Raw genomic sequence first — 18,903 nt, 5'->3', positions numbered from 1 at the left:
TTATTAAGCTGTGAAGGGACACTCTCCATTGATATCTATTAAGCTGTGAAGGCCCACTCGCCACTGATATTTATTAAGCTGTGATGGCCTATTCCCCATCGATATTATAATAATAATATAATAATATAATATAATAATATATTGTGATTTCCTTGTAAGTGCATAATTGGCTTTATTTTTATGTTTTGTTGTGTCTTTGTATGTATGTAATGATGTGATGTAATTCAGCTGCCTATCTTGGCCAGGTCTCCCTTGCAAAATATATTTTTAATCTCAATGGGCTTTTCCTGGTTAAATAAAGGATAAATAAAAAATACAAAAAATACTAATATTTCCTTTGGTGTTTTAGGCTGGGTATTTGTAGAGTGAAGCTATAAATATGTGCTTGGTGTCTTTGATAATTGATCATGTCTTTATGGACTCTGAACAGCTGACTTCTCCATTCACGACTTTTGACCATTACATTGTTTACTTTAAATTACTTTTTAGCTTTGGGATAGACTATTACAACTTGAACTGTTTATTTTAGAAGACCTCTAACACGTCTGCAAACTCAGCTGTTGTTGGGTTGTTTAGAAAAGTAGCCAGTACCCAGAGGCTCTCTGCCAGGAGAACAGAACAACAATGACAGCAACACACAGATGCTACTGATCCTCCTCTTAGGTACTAGTGCAAATACTGATGTTATTACCCTCTTAGATTCTAGACCCAATGCTGACTGCTGATGTTATCAACCCTCTTAGATAATATACCAAATTCTGACTGCCGATGTTATTAATCCTTTAGATAAAAGACCAAAAACTGACTGCTGATGTTATCACCCTCTGAGATAATAGACCAAAAACTGACTGCTGATATTATCATCCTTTAGATAAAAGACCAAATACTGACTGCTGATATTATCAATCCTCTTAGATAATATACCAAATTCTGACTGCTGATATTATTAATCCTTTAGATAAAAGACCAAACACTGACTGCTGATGTTATCAATCCTCTTAGATAATAGACCAAATACTGACTGCTGATGTTATCAGTCCTCTTAGATAATAGACCAAATACTGACTGCTGATACTACTCCTCAATTATACTATTGATCCTCCTCTTAGATAATATACTGATCCTCCTCTTAGATGATATTCTGATCCTCCTCTCAGATGATATACTGATCATCCTCTCAGATGATACTATTGATCCTCCTCTTAGATGATTCTACTGATCCTCCTCTTAGATTATTCTATTGATCCTCCTCTTAGATGGTATACTGATCCTCCTCTTAGATGATACTATTGATCCTCCTCTTAGATGATATACTGATCCTCCTCTTAGATGATACTATTGATCCTCCTCTTGGATGATTCTACTGATCCTCCTCTTAGATGATACTATTGATCCTCCTCTTAGATGATATACTGATCCTCCTCTTAGATTATTCTATTGATCCTCCTCTCAGATTATACTATTGGTCCTCCTCTTAGATGATTCTACTGATCCTCCTCTTAGATGATATTCTGATCCTCCTCTTAGATGATACTATTGATCCTCCTCTTAGATGATTCTATTGATCCTCCTCTCAGATTATACAATTGATCCTCCTCTTAGATGATATTCTGATCCTCCTCTTAGATGATACTATTGATCCTCCTCTCAGATGCAACATGCGTAAAGCTTTGTGCCAGCATCCATGTCTGGACAGTCTGTTTTGAAGGCATATTCCCAGGGACCACAGCCCCCATCTTCTACCTCCATCTGTCATTTCCAACCGCTCGGCTAACCCGATAATGAAGTGGTCCTTTTGTCTAAAGATCCATTGCTACACATTTCTGATTAGATTACAGGGGAATGTATGGAGGTGGTGTTGGCCTGCCTAGAGGAATGTGTGAAGTGGTTGTTCGCTTTTACTACTGTTGCTGGTTGAACTGTTGGAGAAAGAACAGTTGCAGGGAGAGATGAATGGTGAACCTACCCTGTTCTTCACGCCCTGTGATTACCCAAACTAAATACAACATTACCCATTCATCCTGTAAGTCACAACACACTGGGTTTACAGACAGATAGACATAGCCAGTTTACATACCTCTCCGGTTAATAGGTTGTTAATGTGTTGAGGACTGGCCATGTCAGGAGGATTGTAGCATATCACAGAACTGTGTGCTCATGTAGCAGAGCAAAACATTCATCAGACAAATAGGCAGTTCAGTTTAACACCTGGAGGGAGGGGGGGAGAGAGAGGGCAGGAGGGATGGGGGGGGGAGAGAGGGCAGGAGGGATGGGGGGGGGGGGAGAGAGGGCAGGAGGGATGGAGGGGGGAGAGAGGGCAGGAGGGATGGAGGTAGGGTGGGAGAGAGAGGGCAGGAGGGATGGAGGTAGGGTGGGAGAGAGAGGGCAGGAGGGATGGAGGTAGGGTGGGAGAGAGAGGGCAGGAGGGATGGGGGGAGAGGGCAGGAGGGAGGGGGGGAGAGAGAGGGCAGGAGGGAGGGGGGGAGAGAGGGTAGGAGGGCAGGAGAGATGGAGGGAGGGATGGAGGGAGAGGGCAGGAGGGATGGAGGGAGGGAGGGAGGGAGGGAGAGGGCAGGAGGGATGGAGGGAGGGAGGCAGGGAGGGAGGGGCAGGAGGGATGGAGGGAGGGAGGGGGCAGGTAGGGAGGGAGAGAGGGAGAGGGCAGGAGGGAGGGAGGGAGGGAGGGAGGGAGGGAGGGAGGGAGGGAGGGAGGGAGGGAGGGAGGGAGGGAGGGAGGGAGAGGGCTGGAGGGAGGGAGGGAGGGTAATGACATAAAGTGTGATAAAAGTTATAAACTTCCAGGATCAGGATTGGACCAGTCAAATGTTATGCTATTTTCAGGGTTCACAGATATTAAGCCTTTCCAGGAGAATTCCACCCCACCATAGATACTTTCTCTGTAGAACCCAGCAGAACTCCACTCCACCATACATACTTTCTCTGTAGAACCCAGGAGAACTCCACCCTACCATGCATACTATCTCTGTAGAACCCAGGAGAATCCGTTCATGAAGCATCTGTTCTGGATGGGGTAGGTTTACATGATAGATCATAGATAATAAAATTCACATGGTGCAACCCTTCATTCCTACACTTTGGATAGCTACATGCTTTCTTGAAACAGAAATGTGTTTATTTTGTAAACATGAATACTCAGTGAAATGTGTAAATGACACCAGTTTGCAGCAGTAGTGTTGTGTGAGAATGCCCCAGTCTTCTAGATAGATAAGGTAAAGCTCAGGACGGAAAGTAACAAGAGCTGATGGGTAATCATGTTAATGATCTGATTCAGCTAACCTGCTGAATGTGACACTGCTACTGTTATTGACAGAGATCTGCTGAAGTCATCATCCCTGCCTCCTGTTCCCAGGAAACAATCTACAACTCCTGGACAACAACCTACAACACCTGGTCAACAATCCCCTTCTGAGACATCCAGCTTTAGTCAAAATGATCACAAACGGATCTTGAACACTCACTCCTCTCTAAGAGGATTAAGGAAAAAATATTAATGCCATTGAAAATAAAAATAAAAAGCTTTTAAGTCTTTCTCACTCCTGAAGCTTTTCTCCTGTTTCTTTAGTTTTTCTAGATAAGGTTCCTCTGTTGAACCTTCCAGATCTCTGTCCCTTCATACACAACTGTTGCTTTGTTAGGATCTGTTTCTCTTTGTCCCTATGTCTGTAAAGAGACTGAACTATGTTCCAGAGTGAATATGAATCTATATAACCGTGTGTTTATGAGATGGGGGTGTTTCCACTGGACAGAGATATACAGAAACTCACATGATGACAGTTCTCATTTTCCGATTTAGTTTTTTCTCAGTGTAGCAAATAGTTTCCTGTCAGCCCTTTCTGGTCAAATATCTACAGCTCCAGAAAAAATTAAGAGACCACCGCAACTTTTTCTTCCCTATCCAAAAAAGTTGAAAAGGAAGGTTTTGAGTGAGGAACAGAAGGGTAAAAATTAAGAGACCACTGCAAATTGAACCCTTCTGTTCCTCACTCAAAACTTTCCTTCTCAACTTTTTTGGAAAGGACAGAAAAAGGTGCAGTGGTCTCTTAATTTTTTCCAGAACTGTAGGTAATGTAGATGAATGATAGGCTCTAACATTGTCCCCCTGATTGGAACAAATATTAAATTCATGATAATAATAATATGTTCTTACCAGTTTGACCTGTTATTTACCAAGTAAAACATTACCTTACCATTTTTGTAACACTTTACATACAGTTGCCCTAATCTCATAGGGATTTGTACTTCCTAGAAGTGATATATTGTATATTGTAACATGTTAAGGCAATGTTCCCTCTAGATATTGTTAATTTAAAACAAATGCAATGTTACCACTATATAGAATAAAATACCAAACCTGATGCAGATCCTTCATTCTATTTTAAGTTTATTGACATATTACAGTAGTACATTTAAATACTTTAGATCATAATGACATTTGCAACATACTCATATGAAATATACTCTACTTATTAACATTTACATTATGGTGGAAAACAAGTGTTTTGTTACAGAGATGCAGTGCTTCACTTTTTAAGAAAAAATATGTTTTAATTTTACTTTACATAGAAAGACTTTGAAATAATATTGTGAAAAAAACCTAGACCAGCATATAAAGAGCCCTTAGTAGTCCATAGGTGAGGACGTGACAAGTTCATAGGGCAGTTCAGAATGTCAGGCTGGTACATCTATAGACAAGTGGACTGGTCTAAATTGGGGAGTTTGAGCAATAATGGCAGCACCAAGGAGACAAAAGAGCCAGACTATAGGTATACAGGAACCATTTTTGGTCCCAGTTCATTCCTGGTGGACATAGTTTTCGTACCGGGAAACTAGTACTGGGAAATTCTGTCCATGACATTACTGTGAAGCTCGGTTCATAGCAGGAGAAGGCCTCTTTAAAATGGCCTCCACAGAGAAGGACAGAGATTCACTGGAGATAACCTTAGTTCCAGGTGACTTAGATAAAACCTCCTTGGTTTTTCTGTCAGAACCTTTGAAGCTGTAGAAGTCCTTAGCTGTGCCTTCACGGTACTTTCTGGCAGATTCCTCCAACAGTTCTTTACAGTACGGACTCCGGACCTCAGCTCCAGTCCCAGCTCCTATCTCGAGCCCAGCAGACTTGCCTCCTGCCCCCACCCCGGCCGTCTCCCCCAAGGTCTGCTGGATGAGGGAGTGGAAGGAGTTAAGCTTCATGGAGATGGTATGTTTGGCACTGTCCTTGCTGAGCTTGTTCAGAACGTGTTCGTGTCTGGTGGGGTGAGGGCTGTTAGGAAAGGCCTGTCCAAAGCATCTCTTTGGGGGGGAGAAGGCTGAGTATTGGCCGTGACCGCCCTGGGTGAGGGGAGAATGGGCCTGGACGGGGTGGTCCTGCTTCTGTAGGTCAGGACAATCAGAGAGCCCGGCTGTGACCCTCGACCTCTCCAGCTTGGCTGCTGAACCAGCAGTGTTTGCGATGGTGTCTTGGTCAGGCGAGAGGCTCTCCGTGGCTGAGACCATCATGCGGGGCTCCCAGACTGCACCTGGCTTCATGTTCTGGACGGCTGTGGCGTTGAGGAGGCACTGCTGGTATAGAAGGGCATCACCCAGGTGGGGAGGACCACGTGGCCACACCATGAATCCCCGCGGCGAGGTCAGAGGGTACTGTCGGTACGTAGTGGCCACGGAGACATTGGAGGCTATGAGCTCCATGTTGGCTGGCCCAGGAGCATACTGCAGGGAAAGGTCCACACAGCTGGGCGACAGGAAGTGACACAAGTCCTTCTGTTGTCCCGGCTGCTCTGCTGAGGCTGAGTAGGCTGTCTTGAAGGAATTGTACTCTGCAGCATGGTGAACCAGGCTGTTGGGGAAGACGAGAGAGGCAGAGGCTGTCTGGGACGACTCTAACAGCTCCCTCTCCTTGTACTCCCGCTCCAGCATGATGCTTTCCAGCTCCTTGTCAGCAAACGCTCTTCTTTTCCTCATCCTGTCGCTCAGCGGGGGTGGAAGTGACGGGGTAACCCCCTGGAACGGATCCCCCTGCACCGGGCGAAACCCTAACACCACACAGGAGAAAGCCTGGATTAAACCACTTTATAACACCACACAGGAGAAAGCCTGGATTAAACCACTTTATAACACCACACAGGAGAAAGCCTGGATTAAACCACTTTATAACACCACACAGGAGAAAGCCTGGATTAAACCACTTTATAACACCACACAGGAGAAAGCCTGGATTAAACCACTTTATAACACCACACAGGGGAAAGCCTGGATTAAACCACTTTATAACACCACACAGGAGAAAGCCTGGATTAAACCACTTTATAACACCACACAGGAGAAAGCCTGGATTAAACCACTTTATAACACCACACAGGGGAAAGCCTGGATTAAACCACTTTATAACACCACACAGGAGAAAGCCTGGATTAAACCACTTTATAACACCACACAGGAGAAAGCCTGGATTAAACCACTTTATAACACCACACAGGGGAAAGCCTGGATTAAACCACTTTATAACACCACACAGGGGAAAGCCTGGATTAAACCACTTTATAATACCCCGTTCCTGGATTAAACCACTTTATAATACCACGTTCCTGGATTAAACCACTTTATAATACCCCGTTCCTGGATTAAACCACTTTATAATACCCCGTTCCTGGATTAAACCACTTTATAATACCACGTTCCTGGATTAAACCACTTTATAATAACACGTTCCTGGATTAAACCACTTTATAATACCACGTTCCTGGATTAAAACACTTTATAATACCACATTCCTGGATTAAAACACTTCATAAGAATAGATTACATTCAACTTTATTGTCATTGAATGGTACATGTACAGTACAACGAAATGCAGTAAAGATCTAAATGTGGTATTTATAATACCACATTCCTGGATTATTTTCTATTACTATATTATAGTTTCTTGGTTGAACTTTATGTGATGGTTTAGGTGTGGGGAAATATTACATTATTATTTGTATGCTTGAAATACGTCTTGATTGTGTTGATGTTTGTTTCAAAAATACGAAACATTGTAAATAATTATTTGAAAATAATTATAATAATAAATACATTTAGAATCTAGAATTAAGCCTATTTTATCATCAATGCTTTTAACATAAAAATATATCTCCATTAATTTATGTCTTGTATGGTCTTTTCTGTATATAATTTATAATTCTATTTTAAAACTAATATATATTAAAATTTTAAAGTTGAATGTGCTTGTGCTAATATCAACTAATTAGGCGTTAATAAAGACGAGGTTTAATGTATTTGCTTACGGTTAAATTGTCCTCAGAGCAAAGAAGTGCTATTGAATCGGAAAGCGACAGAAATCCAAGAAAGACTATAACAATAAGAAAGAGAGGAAAGAGTCGAAACGGAGGAGTGGCATTAGGAAAGCAGAAGGGTCAAACAAGATCATAATGATAGAGAAGAGTCCATAATAAACAGCCTAAACAAGATCATAATGATAGAACAAAGTCCATAATAAACAGCCTAAAGTAGCCCTGCTGCCTGACCTTAACATTGAAAAGAGTATAATCGATGTGCCTTACCTTCCAAGATGCTCTTAGCCAGCATGGCTGAAGGTCGGATTTGTCTCTGATAGATGGCCCTTCTCTCCGCTGGAATCTGCTTCCCAGGAATTCCCTTTTTATCCTGATAAAGTGACAAAATAAATAATTACATGGTTTTTGGATCTGTGTATTATTATGCGGACGTTAATATAAGGCTTTATTTTACACGGTAATATAGGCCTACTGTATGGTATTTATTATACACGTGGATATACATGCTTTATTCCACACAGCAAAATATATTATTTATTATACATGTTAATAGCCTGTATTTTACACGTAAATATATAGGCCTAATCATTTTATACACGTTAAGGCTGCAGGCTTTATTATACATACATTGCTATACATTTCGTATCCGTCATAAGTGACAACCACGTGGCCAGATGTAATTTAACGCGCAAATAAATAGGGAATTTACGTTTTTAGATGAGTATGACGCCAAATCAATGTCTTTATTTTGAGTGGAAACAAACGAAACCTAATCAACTAAAACAAAACATGATCCTTTACAACTATATATGACTAGCACTCTGGTTCCTTATAATTTCAATAAGGAAGAAACTTTTCTAATTTGTCTTGTTTCATAAATAGGCATAGTCCCTACTATAATGTTTTCAACAACACACACATATATATATAGGCCTAGTGGTAAAATGTAAGTTTTAAATAATATGGCTGGTGAAACTAACGACTATTACACCCTGTCAAATCAATATATACACACACACACACACCTCAGTAGCTTGTTGTCTCCTTAGTGCCACCTGAGCCGCCATCACCCTCTGCCTCTCAACCACCAAAAGACAGTTGGCACACTGGCAATCCCGCCACCGGCAGAAGCGTTTGTGACCCTTCAGACAAGACACCACGCCGTGGTTCCTGCAGCGGGCACATTTGGGCGTCCGGCTCAGCTTCCTCTGTTCGCCGGACCCGGGACTGCTGGTTCCCGCCTTGTCTTCTCCCTTGGCCCCATGGTCCTCGTCCCCTGCGCCGAGCAAAGATGAGCTGTAATCCGGCTGGTCCGGGTCGTCGCTCTCGGTCTCCAGACCTTCCACATCGATCTCAAACTCTGAACAGGGGATATCCGTCATCACGTATGCTCTGTTTCACAGTGCCTCGAGCTAGCTTGCCGCGCTGCTGTTAGTAGTCTGAAATAAATACATAAATTACATTTTATCTGAAATTAGGGTGAGTAGTCTATTGTACAAAAAAGAATAGTAAACATAATAATTGTTGTACACATGTGAAGTTAACAAAGCTTGAAATGTCTTTTTTTGCTAAAAAAAACCAAACACCTAACAACTTTGAGAGCATCCATCCACTACAAGCATTATTTTTCATAGGAAACTGTCTCATACAAGCTAGTTTTGCACATGTCCTATAAACATTGGGAATAAACAGATACATCAAAATAACGTTAATTCCCCCGAATCTATGATTTAGTGTAAAATTAAGATTTAAGTAAACCCTTTTGACTTACCTCAAAGCACACTCCTCCAGAACAGAATCAAAGTTTCTAGCAACACCCACTTCTTTCTGCTGCTTGTACTTAGTAGATTCTGAACTGTTGAACTTGTGTGTGTATAATAGCATTGAGTGACACCCACCGCTAATAATCGGATTTATTGTTGTTTAGTACAGCATAGAACTAAGGTCTCCTAACATGACCAACAGAGACGCTGTCCGGACGCTGTCCGTCACTCCTACAAGAGCAAGGTTTTCTCACCAGCTCCAGCCAGAGCGCCACGCCTATAAGAATGTGGTTGCGCGCGGATTCCACCGTGATTGGCTTGTTTTCAACACCATTAGCCGATTGGCTGTTCCCAAAGGTTTCTCTTTCTCTAGGGAAACGTTTGTAACAGAGTGGTGTTACAATATAAACACATCGAGGAAATGATTCATCAACATAATGCGGAGCAGAGAAAGTGGCTGTAGATGTTTTGATTTGAAGTATGATGGTATCAAGCGTAATTACGGTCAATAGGTTATAGGCCTCATTCTATTGAAAGCACTATCAATTCCTGCTGGGAAAGAAACAAAACTAAAACTATCATTGTGCTCGGTTCATATGTAATCCCTTATTTCAATTGATATGCATTTCCGTTTAAATGTCTTAGAATTTTAATAATACCATTCAAAAGTAGACGACTTAATATAATCTTTAATAGGCCTAGGATGAAAGACAATAATATATTTTGGTTTTGAGCATGCAGTTGTTTATTATCTATATAAAGTTGTCTGTGTTTTGTTGTTCTATTGTATATGTGTGCGTCCAAAATAATAATGCAATCACAGTTTGCGCATGAAGACTAGAGCAGCGTTTCAGTTCTATTGCTATTAACAACAAATGCATAATTTATAGTTTTGTTTATCTAGTTAGTTTAAAATAATAAACTCAAAATATGCTCAAAATAATTATAAATAATTAGAAATAATCTGCAAGGTAGAACTGAAAGAACCGTGATGCCTAGAGACCATTAGGCACCAGCTCAAATATTTACGGTAGGCTGGGGCTTTCAACGAACTACTGTAAGTAGGCCCTGATTACAAGTGTAATCATTATCAAACACACAACTATATTTTATTCATAGGTATACCTACTCATGGGCTATAGCATGTTCTTACAGGTTTCTCTTATTATTATTTTTATGTATGTATAAATGCATTAAGGTCTAGGTGAAACGAAGAAGTGTCTTCACATTGGTATTTCATAAATATTTGCCATACAGTAACAATGCATATTCATGCAGCAATCTTGTTTTAGATCATAAATCATGTTTTATCATAGTAAATTATAACATTACATCTCCATTAGCCCGTCACACCACAGACGGACTTGTTTCTGTTAGTGTCTTAGCCCGGGAAATTCACTGCGTGGTTATCGAGATGGTTGTTACATTACTAATCACCTCTCAGCCACTGTTCCAGCCAGCAGCTGCAGTTATAGTGAGACAACGTGACAGAATACAGATCGGACGGATTACAAAGTTGACACAACAAACGCGTCTGTGAAAACACCGCGTCAGCATGCAGGACTAGAGAACACAAAAACACAAGTTACGCACCCCGCCCTACCCGCGCGCGCACCCGATTGAAACAGCTATGATACAAACAGATTGAGGAGAAGACATATGCACAATGTCAGCTATAGATCAGTATGGTGTTTCAATAGAAAGTGTGACAGAAATGTGACATCCGAGGAATGCAGAGGTTAAACTCATGAGATCCCATAGGGAGGGGTGCAGCGTAAAGCGACACCGGACAAAAGAAACGAGTTGACCGGGCTGGAAGTGACATTGTGTTTGTCTTAACCACGGGAGAGAAGACTTATTTAGAAATAGATTTTACCTGAGTTTCAGACGCTTCTGTGGGCTAGAACAAATATTTGAATAGCCTAATTGCAATTGTATGTGTGGTGTCTGTTCACCGTAGCCTTTTCTCACAATTGGGTTACAACTTCTACAAAAAGTTGACAAAATTATGACCTGGTCGTTAAAATCGGTGAAAAGCCCACATATATATGGAATTGGTGCAACATTCCTATTTTCTTCATCTTTTGCACAATAGGCTATAAGGGCCCACTGAAAAAGCATTTTGTAGGCTATATACATTTAAAAGTATATTTGAAACACCTATTCCCGTTGGTGCGTTGTCTAAACTTGCAAAATAACTCGACAGTACAAAACGTATGAAATAATCGAAAGCAGCTGGACGACACAAAAATATTTAAAAAACGTTCTTTCGATTACAGCTGCTTTTTGCTTTATAGAGTGCGCTTGGCTACAGTGAAAATGACAATAATAAAGACCTACATTTTACAAAAAACACAATTTTAGACAAAAAATTATACAAATCAGATTTGGCTAATATAATTTAGAACAGAAATTAAATATTCGGTAGACGTTATTTTGTTTTATGTTCGGAATAATAAAAAATATTTTTTAAATTACGACCGCATTTGGTGTAATGGCATTTAATATCTTGTGCAGTCCTGTGTGGCATTTGAATGCCTTTGCCCAGGTCATCTTCGACAATGAATATTTGTTGTTAAATTACTTATATGATTAAATAACGGTAAAATAAAAGAAATAACCGTATTTTAAATTAGTCGTGAGAAAGAGAAAATAACAAACCTATATCGACTCGTCATGCCTATGACGCAATACTTTTAGTGCATTTATGGATTGTATTTGTGACTTAGCATGTTGTCTATATTTTCCATTGTTGAGACAGTCTGTTCCCAGGCAGTCATACGGGCCTCCCTCCGAACATGTGTTGAAGCCGTCAGCGGCTATGCCGGCCGGGCCATACAGGTGCAGCTTGCCACTCTCTCGTCTACTTTAATTTATTATCGGGGTTACGACCGCTTCTACCTTAGAGCTGCCCAGGGTGCCATTCCCGACTGGAATGCTTTGATGTCGCCGGTCACCGTGTCTTCCAAACGGATTAGATGACCCAATATGAGCACCGGGTGTCTTCACAGACGTTCGATTCATGGAACCCTTTCGCTCTCAACGGAAAATACTTTGAGTCTTCTCTATTCGACCCTGTAAGACACATTGTATTCATTGCTGTTGTTCCAACTGTGAAAGTGTGGATAATTTACAGATCAGAGGTCTTCATTGGGCAATAAAGCCGGCATTCCACTTCGTTTAAGAGCCCAGGCCTGGTAAAATTGGGAATGTTTTGTTGCATTTTATAAATTATCTTTCTATGGACTGAATAATCCTAATTGTGTCATTAACACATTAATTACATTCCATATTCATACTATTTTGTTTTGGTGTGTTTTCGATATTTATAAACCTATGTTACTATTCCTGAAGCAGTCAACATTCCACAGTAGGCTAAACATTTGTGATTAAGACAATAATATCAGTTGGTTATTTAGACAATAATAGCAATTTGTTGTTGAGATAATACCAGTTTGTAGGTATCCTGCTGTTGGGATGCGGTGAGGATGCGGGTTTGCCTCGCGCAGTAAACCGTAACTTGATCAGTGTCAGATAGAGAACGGTGGGATCACAGCTCTCTTCGCAGCCCTGTGATGTTAATTAGCTTCTGAAGAAGCCTGATGGATGAGCAACACGTGCACTCTCCTAAACCCTAAACACTAAACCAGACATCATCCGTCTCCATATGACATATGTCCTAAACTCCCACGCACAGGCACTCATGCGCGCCACACGCTTACTCTTCTCACACATATACACAAACGCACACACGCACACGCACACACACGTTCCAGATTAATTCGTGACACCTGATTCAACTTGTCAACTTTTCAAGCCCTAGAAAGGTGAATTGGGTGTGCTTGCTGAGTGCCACAACAACATTTTGAAACATCTGGGGCTCCCTGAGAAGAGGTTGGACAACCCCAACTTTCCATGTAGTTGCCCAAGGTGACGTTCAACAAACCTGATAAGGTACAAACAAAAATCATAATGACATCTGGCTGGAATTAGCGCAACTTTTGTTTGAGATGTTTTATTAACAAACGCTACACAGGGATACTAAAACGTTGGGCTGCTTCAACGTGTATTTTCTTTTTGTTTATAAATGTTTTTTGAATTATATGTTTTTTTCTTTTGTCGAATGAAGTTAATCCCTTTTATTTTATATTATCAATAGATTTATCCTTTAGGTTATTTGGTGGTAGTAGATGACGTGTGCTTGCAGGGATGGATTAGACCTATAATATACATTTTAACTCTCAAAACCTGCTCTACTTATCATTAGGGTCTTTAATTTTGTGTTTTAAGCTTGCTGAAGGTGTCATTAGGTTTGGTGTTTTTAAACCGAATTTAGACATAATGAGGATTTGTAGTTGCTTGTTTTTAAACCTGTAGGATAATTTGTTTTTAAACCTGCTCTAGGTAGGGTAATTTGTTTTTTAACCTGCTCTAGGTAGGGTAATTTGTTTTTTAACCTGCTCTAGGTAGGGTAATTTGTTTTTTAACCTGCTCTAGGTAGGGTAATTTGTTTTAAAACCTGTTCTAGGTAGGGTAATTTGTTTTTAAACCTGCTCTAAAGGGTAATTTGTTTTTAAACCTGCTCTAAAGGGTAATTTGAGGGAAATCTGTATTTTCTGACTAAAAAAGCAACGTTTGGTCAGATTTCTATATGAACATGTTGACTACAGTCAGACAAATACATTTAGAAAAAAAATATTGGGCAGAATGATTCTATTGTATTGCAGCTTAATCAAATTAGGAACTATGCAAATGGGGCGTTTTACCCCACTATCGGGGCAAATGCCCCTCCTTATGGGGTAAAATGCCCCCTGTTTTTTAAACCCCCAAATAAGATTTATTCCATATTTATGTGTCAAAATCATTCTATGAATGTAATCTATACCATTGAAAATATTTCAGTCTTGATAGCAATAGGCTATTTAAGTGAGTTAACAAAACCAATTTTAACCGTGATATTGCACATTCACATTTCCAAAGGCAAAAAGCTATGTATAACATTTATTACAGTTTCAAATAACTTTTTATGACTATTTTTAAATATGTTTTGCTAATAGTGCGAAAGTATTAAGTTACAAACAATAAATCAATAATGCTGAACAATTAATTCAATATCAGTGCCAATTGATAGGCCTATTATATTAGATGTTAATAAATGCTCAGTAAAGTATCTATTAAACAAAGAACTACTTATATTAGACTATAACATTAACTTATGTTACATTTCAGCACATTTGTTGTTATAATTTGGTTATATTTTGCCAACATTTTGCCCCAAAGCAGAGGGGGTGTTTAGGTCATGATCACAACAAAAAACAGGATTACTATAAAAAGTATTTTAATATTTCCTTTGAACAAGTGGACTCCTAGTCCAAGGCTTCCTACTGAAGTATCAAAAATCAGTTTAGAGGTCCAACTTCATCACATCACAGGACAATATTTTTTAAATGACAAAAAATAAGATTAACATAAGTCAAAATCGTTTTTGTGGAATTACTTGCTCAACTGAGATGATTCAACAACATTTTCTAGATGAACAAGAATACTGGAAACCAAGGAATGTGTGGAAATAAAATTTCTCGTCACTTGATGGTTTGGTGGAAAATTACAGGTGGGGGGCGTTTAACCCAGGGGGGCATTTAACCCAGGGGGGCATTTAACCCAGGGGGGCATTTAACCCAGGGGGGCGTTTAACCCAGGGGGGCGTTTAACCCAGGGGGGCATTTAACCCAGGGGGGCGTTTAACCCGAAGCTATCATTAGGATTTGTAGTTTTTAAACCTGCTCTAGGTATCATTAAGATCTGTAGTTCTGTGTTTCTAAACCTGCTCCAGGTATCATTAAGATCTGTAGTTCTGTGTTTCTAAACCTGCTCCAGGTATCATTAAGATCTGTAGTTCTGTGTTTCTAAACCTGCTCCAGGTATCATTAAGATCTGTAGTTCTGTGTTTCTAAACCTGCTCTAGGTATCATTAAGATCTGTAGTTCTGTGTTTCTAAACCTGCTCCAGGTATCATTAAGATCTGTAGTTCTGTGTTTTATATTTTATTGTTATTATATTTATATTTTACTGTTATTATATTTATATTTTAATGTATGCAACACTTACTGTATGTGTTGCAGTGTTCGGCCCGGTTGAGAAATACACTTTTGATCTCAATGAAAGTCAACCTGTTTAAATTAGCGTTCATAAAATAAATATTACAAAGCCCATAGCCTACACACCATTAGGATAGTAATGTGTTTCTCTTCATAACCACATGGGGGCAGAATGGAACTGTTTCACAATTTGACACCACTTCTTGTGAAGGCTCAATCTGAAACCTCTACTGTTGCAGTTCTATTGATATTTTCAGTTGATCAAACAGACCACATCTAACCACATTCTAACCCGATATGTAAAAAGGGATCTCTTCATTATTTGTTTCAAATGTCAATATAATCTCCATTAAAGATACTCGCCTCGTCTTATTTTCAACATGTTTTAAAAACGATCATTCAGATTTTCTCCAAATGATCAGTTTTTCAATGGCTTAGTCCTATCCAATAAATCAATCCAAGAGCCACACTGGACTGAAACAGAAACATTATTCTGACAAGAACATTACTACAGGTTATATGTAAAATTCCATAAGCACTTTAATCCCTAGATCTAAGGTAAATTGGGAGCTCTGCAACATACTGGTACAATAAATAGGTCAATACAATTAAGCTATGCCGCTAGGTGGGGCTCTAGGACAGAAAGTGAACCCCGTTTCACTGTCGGTCAGAAAATAATACATTGGTAATTATTGTCTCAGATCACTTACAATGATTTGTACAGTGGATGCTTTAGGATAATTAAAACACAATTGTTCATCAGGGTCACAATGGTGCTTGGGACTTTTATGATTTTCTCACACAGATGGAAAGCGGTTGACATGCAGGCTCTACCTCATCTTGTGTTTTGTCCACTGTGTTCTCTATGTGTATGTTGTCCTGCACCTCGTCATCTTGTCCAGGTCGCCGTTGCAAATGAGAATATGTTCTCAATCGGCCTACCTGGTTAAATAAAGGTTAGATTAAAAAAATAGTGTTAGATTCACAATAACCTTCTTTTCAAAAACAGCAAAAACACACATTACAATACACGCTATTTGAATCTTCTACTGTTATTATACTATAAACTTGAAGTGGCTAATGGTATTTGTTGCTAATGGAACCAGTTTTTTTGTTCTTTGATATTTCTTTATATTAGCCTTCATTTAATCAATACAGTTGCAGGTCAGTGATGTTTTAAATGGGTGTATTTTGTAGATTTGGTTTGTGTAATGGCAAATATTTTGTTGTGTGTTTTGCCTGATGTGCTGAGTTTTATTTATGATTACTCTTGGATTACGTAACTGAAAAATAATAGAATAGGCGCGCAAAATAATTACATAGTTAGTTGCATTTTCTATGTTTTTTATTTAATATTTCAAAAACATGGTTGTTTGAACCCAAATATAATTTGGGCGCATCTGTTGTATCTGTGATCATCATGTGTGCAAAAGTCGGCGCGCATAACCAGATTAGTGACTGATGAAGCGGTAGTTAGATTTTCTCCGGTAAAGGCTGTTAAAAACAGAGTATGCCTACGATATTATTAGCCAACCCAGAGGGTTGGGTATACTTTTTAAATGTAATCCGTTACAGTTAAAAGTTACCAATCCACATTTGTAATCAGTAACGTAATTCTTGGATTACTGAAACTCAGTAACGTAATCTGATTACTTAGTGATTTAGTATCACTGCATCTTTCTCAGAACAATGATTGACGATACCTGCCGTTTCAGATTGGATTTGACATCTATTTGTCAGATAATTTTAACAGGGCGCTGCCTTCAAGAAAAACATTAATGTTAGGTATTAGATGAGGAAAGGCGTGTCCGGAAGCACTCTGCCAAATGATGATGATTTGCATGTGATTCTGCTTTTTGGGTAATGTTCAGATAAAGTCAGATTGTGGAAAATCAAGGGTAGTTAGATAAATTGGAATGACTGAATCGGCTATCTGACAGACCATCTGTCACCTCCATGTAAAAGTGCTCCTTGTCCTCGATTTTCACATTGATAACGTGGGACTTTTCCCAGTAATATCACCTCTCTTTCTTCCTTTTCTTTTTGTGCTTTTGTTTCGAAGCACCGCTGTTACAGCATTTTTGATACATTATCCACGCCAGGTTAGACCAAACGAACAGATGTCACACATTAAATTAAATTTCAAACATTAAATTAAATTTGATTGGAAAACATTTACTGATCAGAACGAATTTATTGTTTTAACACAAAAACATGATTTATTTTTTATTTAATATATAAAAGTGGCCTAAAATGTTCTTCCTGCAACATTTCTGCAGTGTTCATGGTGTTAGGAAATTAACTTATATAGATATTCATTTGCGATCAACTTTGTTTGTCCAAGAGAGGATGATTTGGGATTGAACTTTGGTTGTCCAACAGGCAATAGACTCCAGCGAAACAAAATAGCAACCTCTGTGATTAGTTATATGCAAGGATAATAATAGTAAATCTAGTAAACTGCTTCCCAAGCCTGAATCACGCAGCTTAGCCTTTCTTTGCACAAATCGCTTGTTGATGCTACATATGGATTTGAAATTAACGATAGCTGGGCGCGTGGCTTTGATTGGTGTATCATGAACTTTAGCAGGAAGTGCTGGTGCTTCCGTCTTTGCATCTTTTTGTTGCCACTTGCTACTAGAGAATATAAACGCTACGCAAAGCTACGTTGGTTGCACTGAGGGAGATTGTGTAATGCGTCATTTGTTCAGCATATTCAAATGCTATCGGTCTAATTATCTACATTTTGCCTTCACAGTAGATTTTCCCAGGGGCCTTAGACCGTTATCGGCCATCGAGGTGCCTTGTAGCCTGAAGCCCCTAATAATCAGAGGCCCCTGGGTCCAGGCCCCATTTGCCCGGTCCTTGTAACGGTAAAAGATTACATTTCAAAAGTAACCTACCCAACCCTGCTGGTCTGGACAGAAAAGCACATTGTTCAACACGTTTTATCTGAATGTAACTAACACGAATAAACAACGGTACAAATTCAATGTATAATCATATTAATTTCATTGAGTGGAAGAACATATATTTACCTCTGAGGTGAGGAATACACAAGTCATATTTAGTAGATATTTAGCTATGAAGGCCAGAATACACATCATATTTAATAGCTATTTAGCTATAAAGGCCAGAATACACGTCATATTTAATAGATATTTACCTATGAAGGCCAGAATACACATATCATATTTAATAGATATTTAGCTATATTACATGCAAATAGCATTTTTTTTCTAAACATTATAATGTTTCTCTGATTAAATACAGAAGAATCATAAAAATAAAGCTGTCTGAATGCATTGTTGGCTCCATGCTACATTCCACTTTTTGGGATCCCCAAACTTCTTAGTCTAACTATTTTCCAAAATATACTTGAAAATGTTTTATGCTTTATTGACAATGTAGAGAAAATGGGAAGATTGCAGTTTGGAATCAAACCCAGGCTGAGGTGATGTGTTCTGGAGACAGCAACCTACCCTAAGCCATGACCACGTTTTGATTAAAAGAAAAAGTAATATAAATGTGAAAATAGTAATGTATTCAATGACTAATAGGAGCTATAACAACCTATCATAAAAGGTTTTAGACAGATTTGAAATAATACTTATATGTGAAAGAGGCTAGGTTTCAAATACATTAAGGAAGATTGGGAGATCCTTGGGTATAATTAGATCTCTGTTCCTGAAAATCTCACCAGAAAAACATATACTTTGTCAATAAAGATTA

General features: G+C 39.2%; 1 protein-coding gene across 2 annotated transcripts; it reads right to left on the bottom strand.

Moving 5' to 3' along the window:
• Positions 1-4,461: 4,461 nt before the first annotated feature.
• On the bottom strand, positions 4,462-12,665 carry dmrt2a (doublesex and mab-3 related transcription factor 2a). Of its 2 annotated transcripts, XM_020052472.3 has the most exons (5): positions 12,525-12,665; positions 11,975-12,148; positions 8,336-8,749; positions 7,578-7,680; positions 4,462-6,050 (listed from the first exon to the last, which is right to left on the bottom strand). In XM_020052472.3, exons 3-5 carry the CDS (start codon positions 8,690-8,692, stop codon positions 4,876-4,878), a joined length of 1,635 nt encoding a protein of 544 aa, XP_019908031.1. In that variant the 5' UTR covers positions 8,693-8,749; positions 11,975-12,148; positions 12,525-12,665; the 3' UTR covers positions 4,462-4,875. The 2 variants fall into 2 exon arrangements, with proteins under 2 accessions (XP_019908031.1, XP_010866406.1); XM_010868104.4 differs by lacking the exons at positions 11,975-12,148; positions 12,525-12,665 and adding an exon at positions 9,082-9,335.
• Positions 12,666-18,903: the final 6,238 nt, after the last annotated feature.

This window comes from Esox lucius, chromosome 13, assembly GCF_011004845.1.
Source record: "Esox lucius isolate fEsoLuc1 chromosome 13, fEsoLuc1.pri, whole genome shotgun sequence".
Classification (NCBI taxonomy): Eukaryota; Metazoa; Chordata; class Actinopteri; order Esociformes; family Esocidae; genus Esox; species Esox lucius.
This window is presented reverse-complemented; position numbering and strand designations above follow the sequence as displayed.

Bases quoted from the DNA above. Each gene is read 5' to 3' on its own strand.
- dmrt2a (XM_020052472.3), bottom strand. From the start codon at position 8,692: ATGACGGATATCCCCTGTTCAGAGTTTGAGATCGATGTGGAAGGTCTG. The intron at 7,681-8,335 runs GTGTGTGTGTGT...TCACTTTATCAG, and splicing joins GGAGACAACAAGCTACTGAG to GATAAAAAGGGAATTCCTGG. The intron at 6,051-7,577 runs GTAAGGCACATC...GTGTGGTGTTAG, and splicing joins GGCTAAGAGCATCTTGGAAG to GGTTTCGCCCGGTGCAGGGG.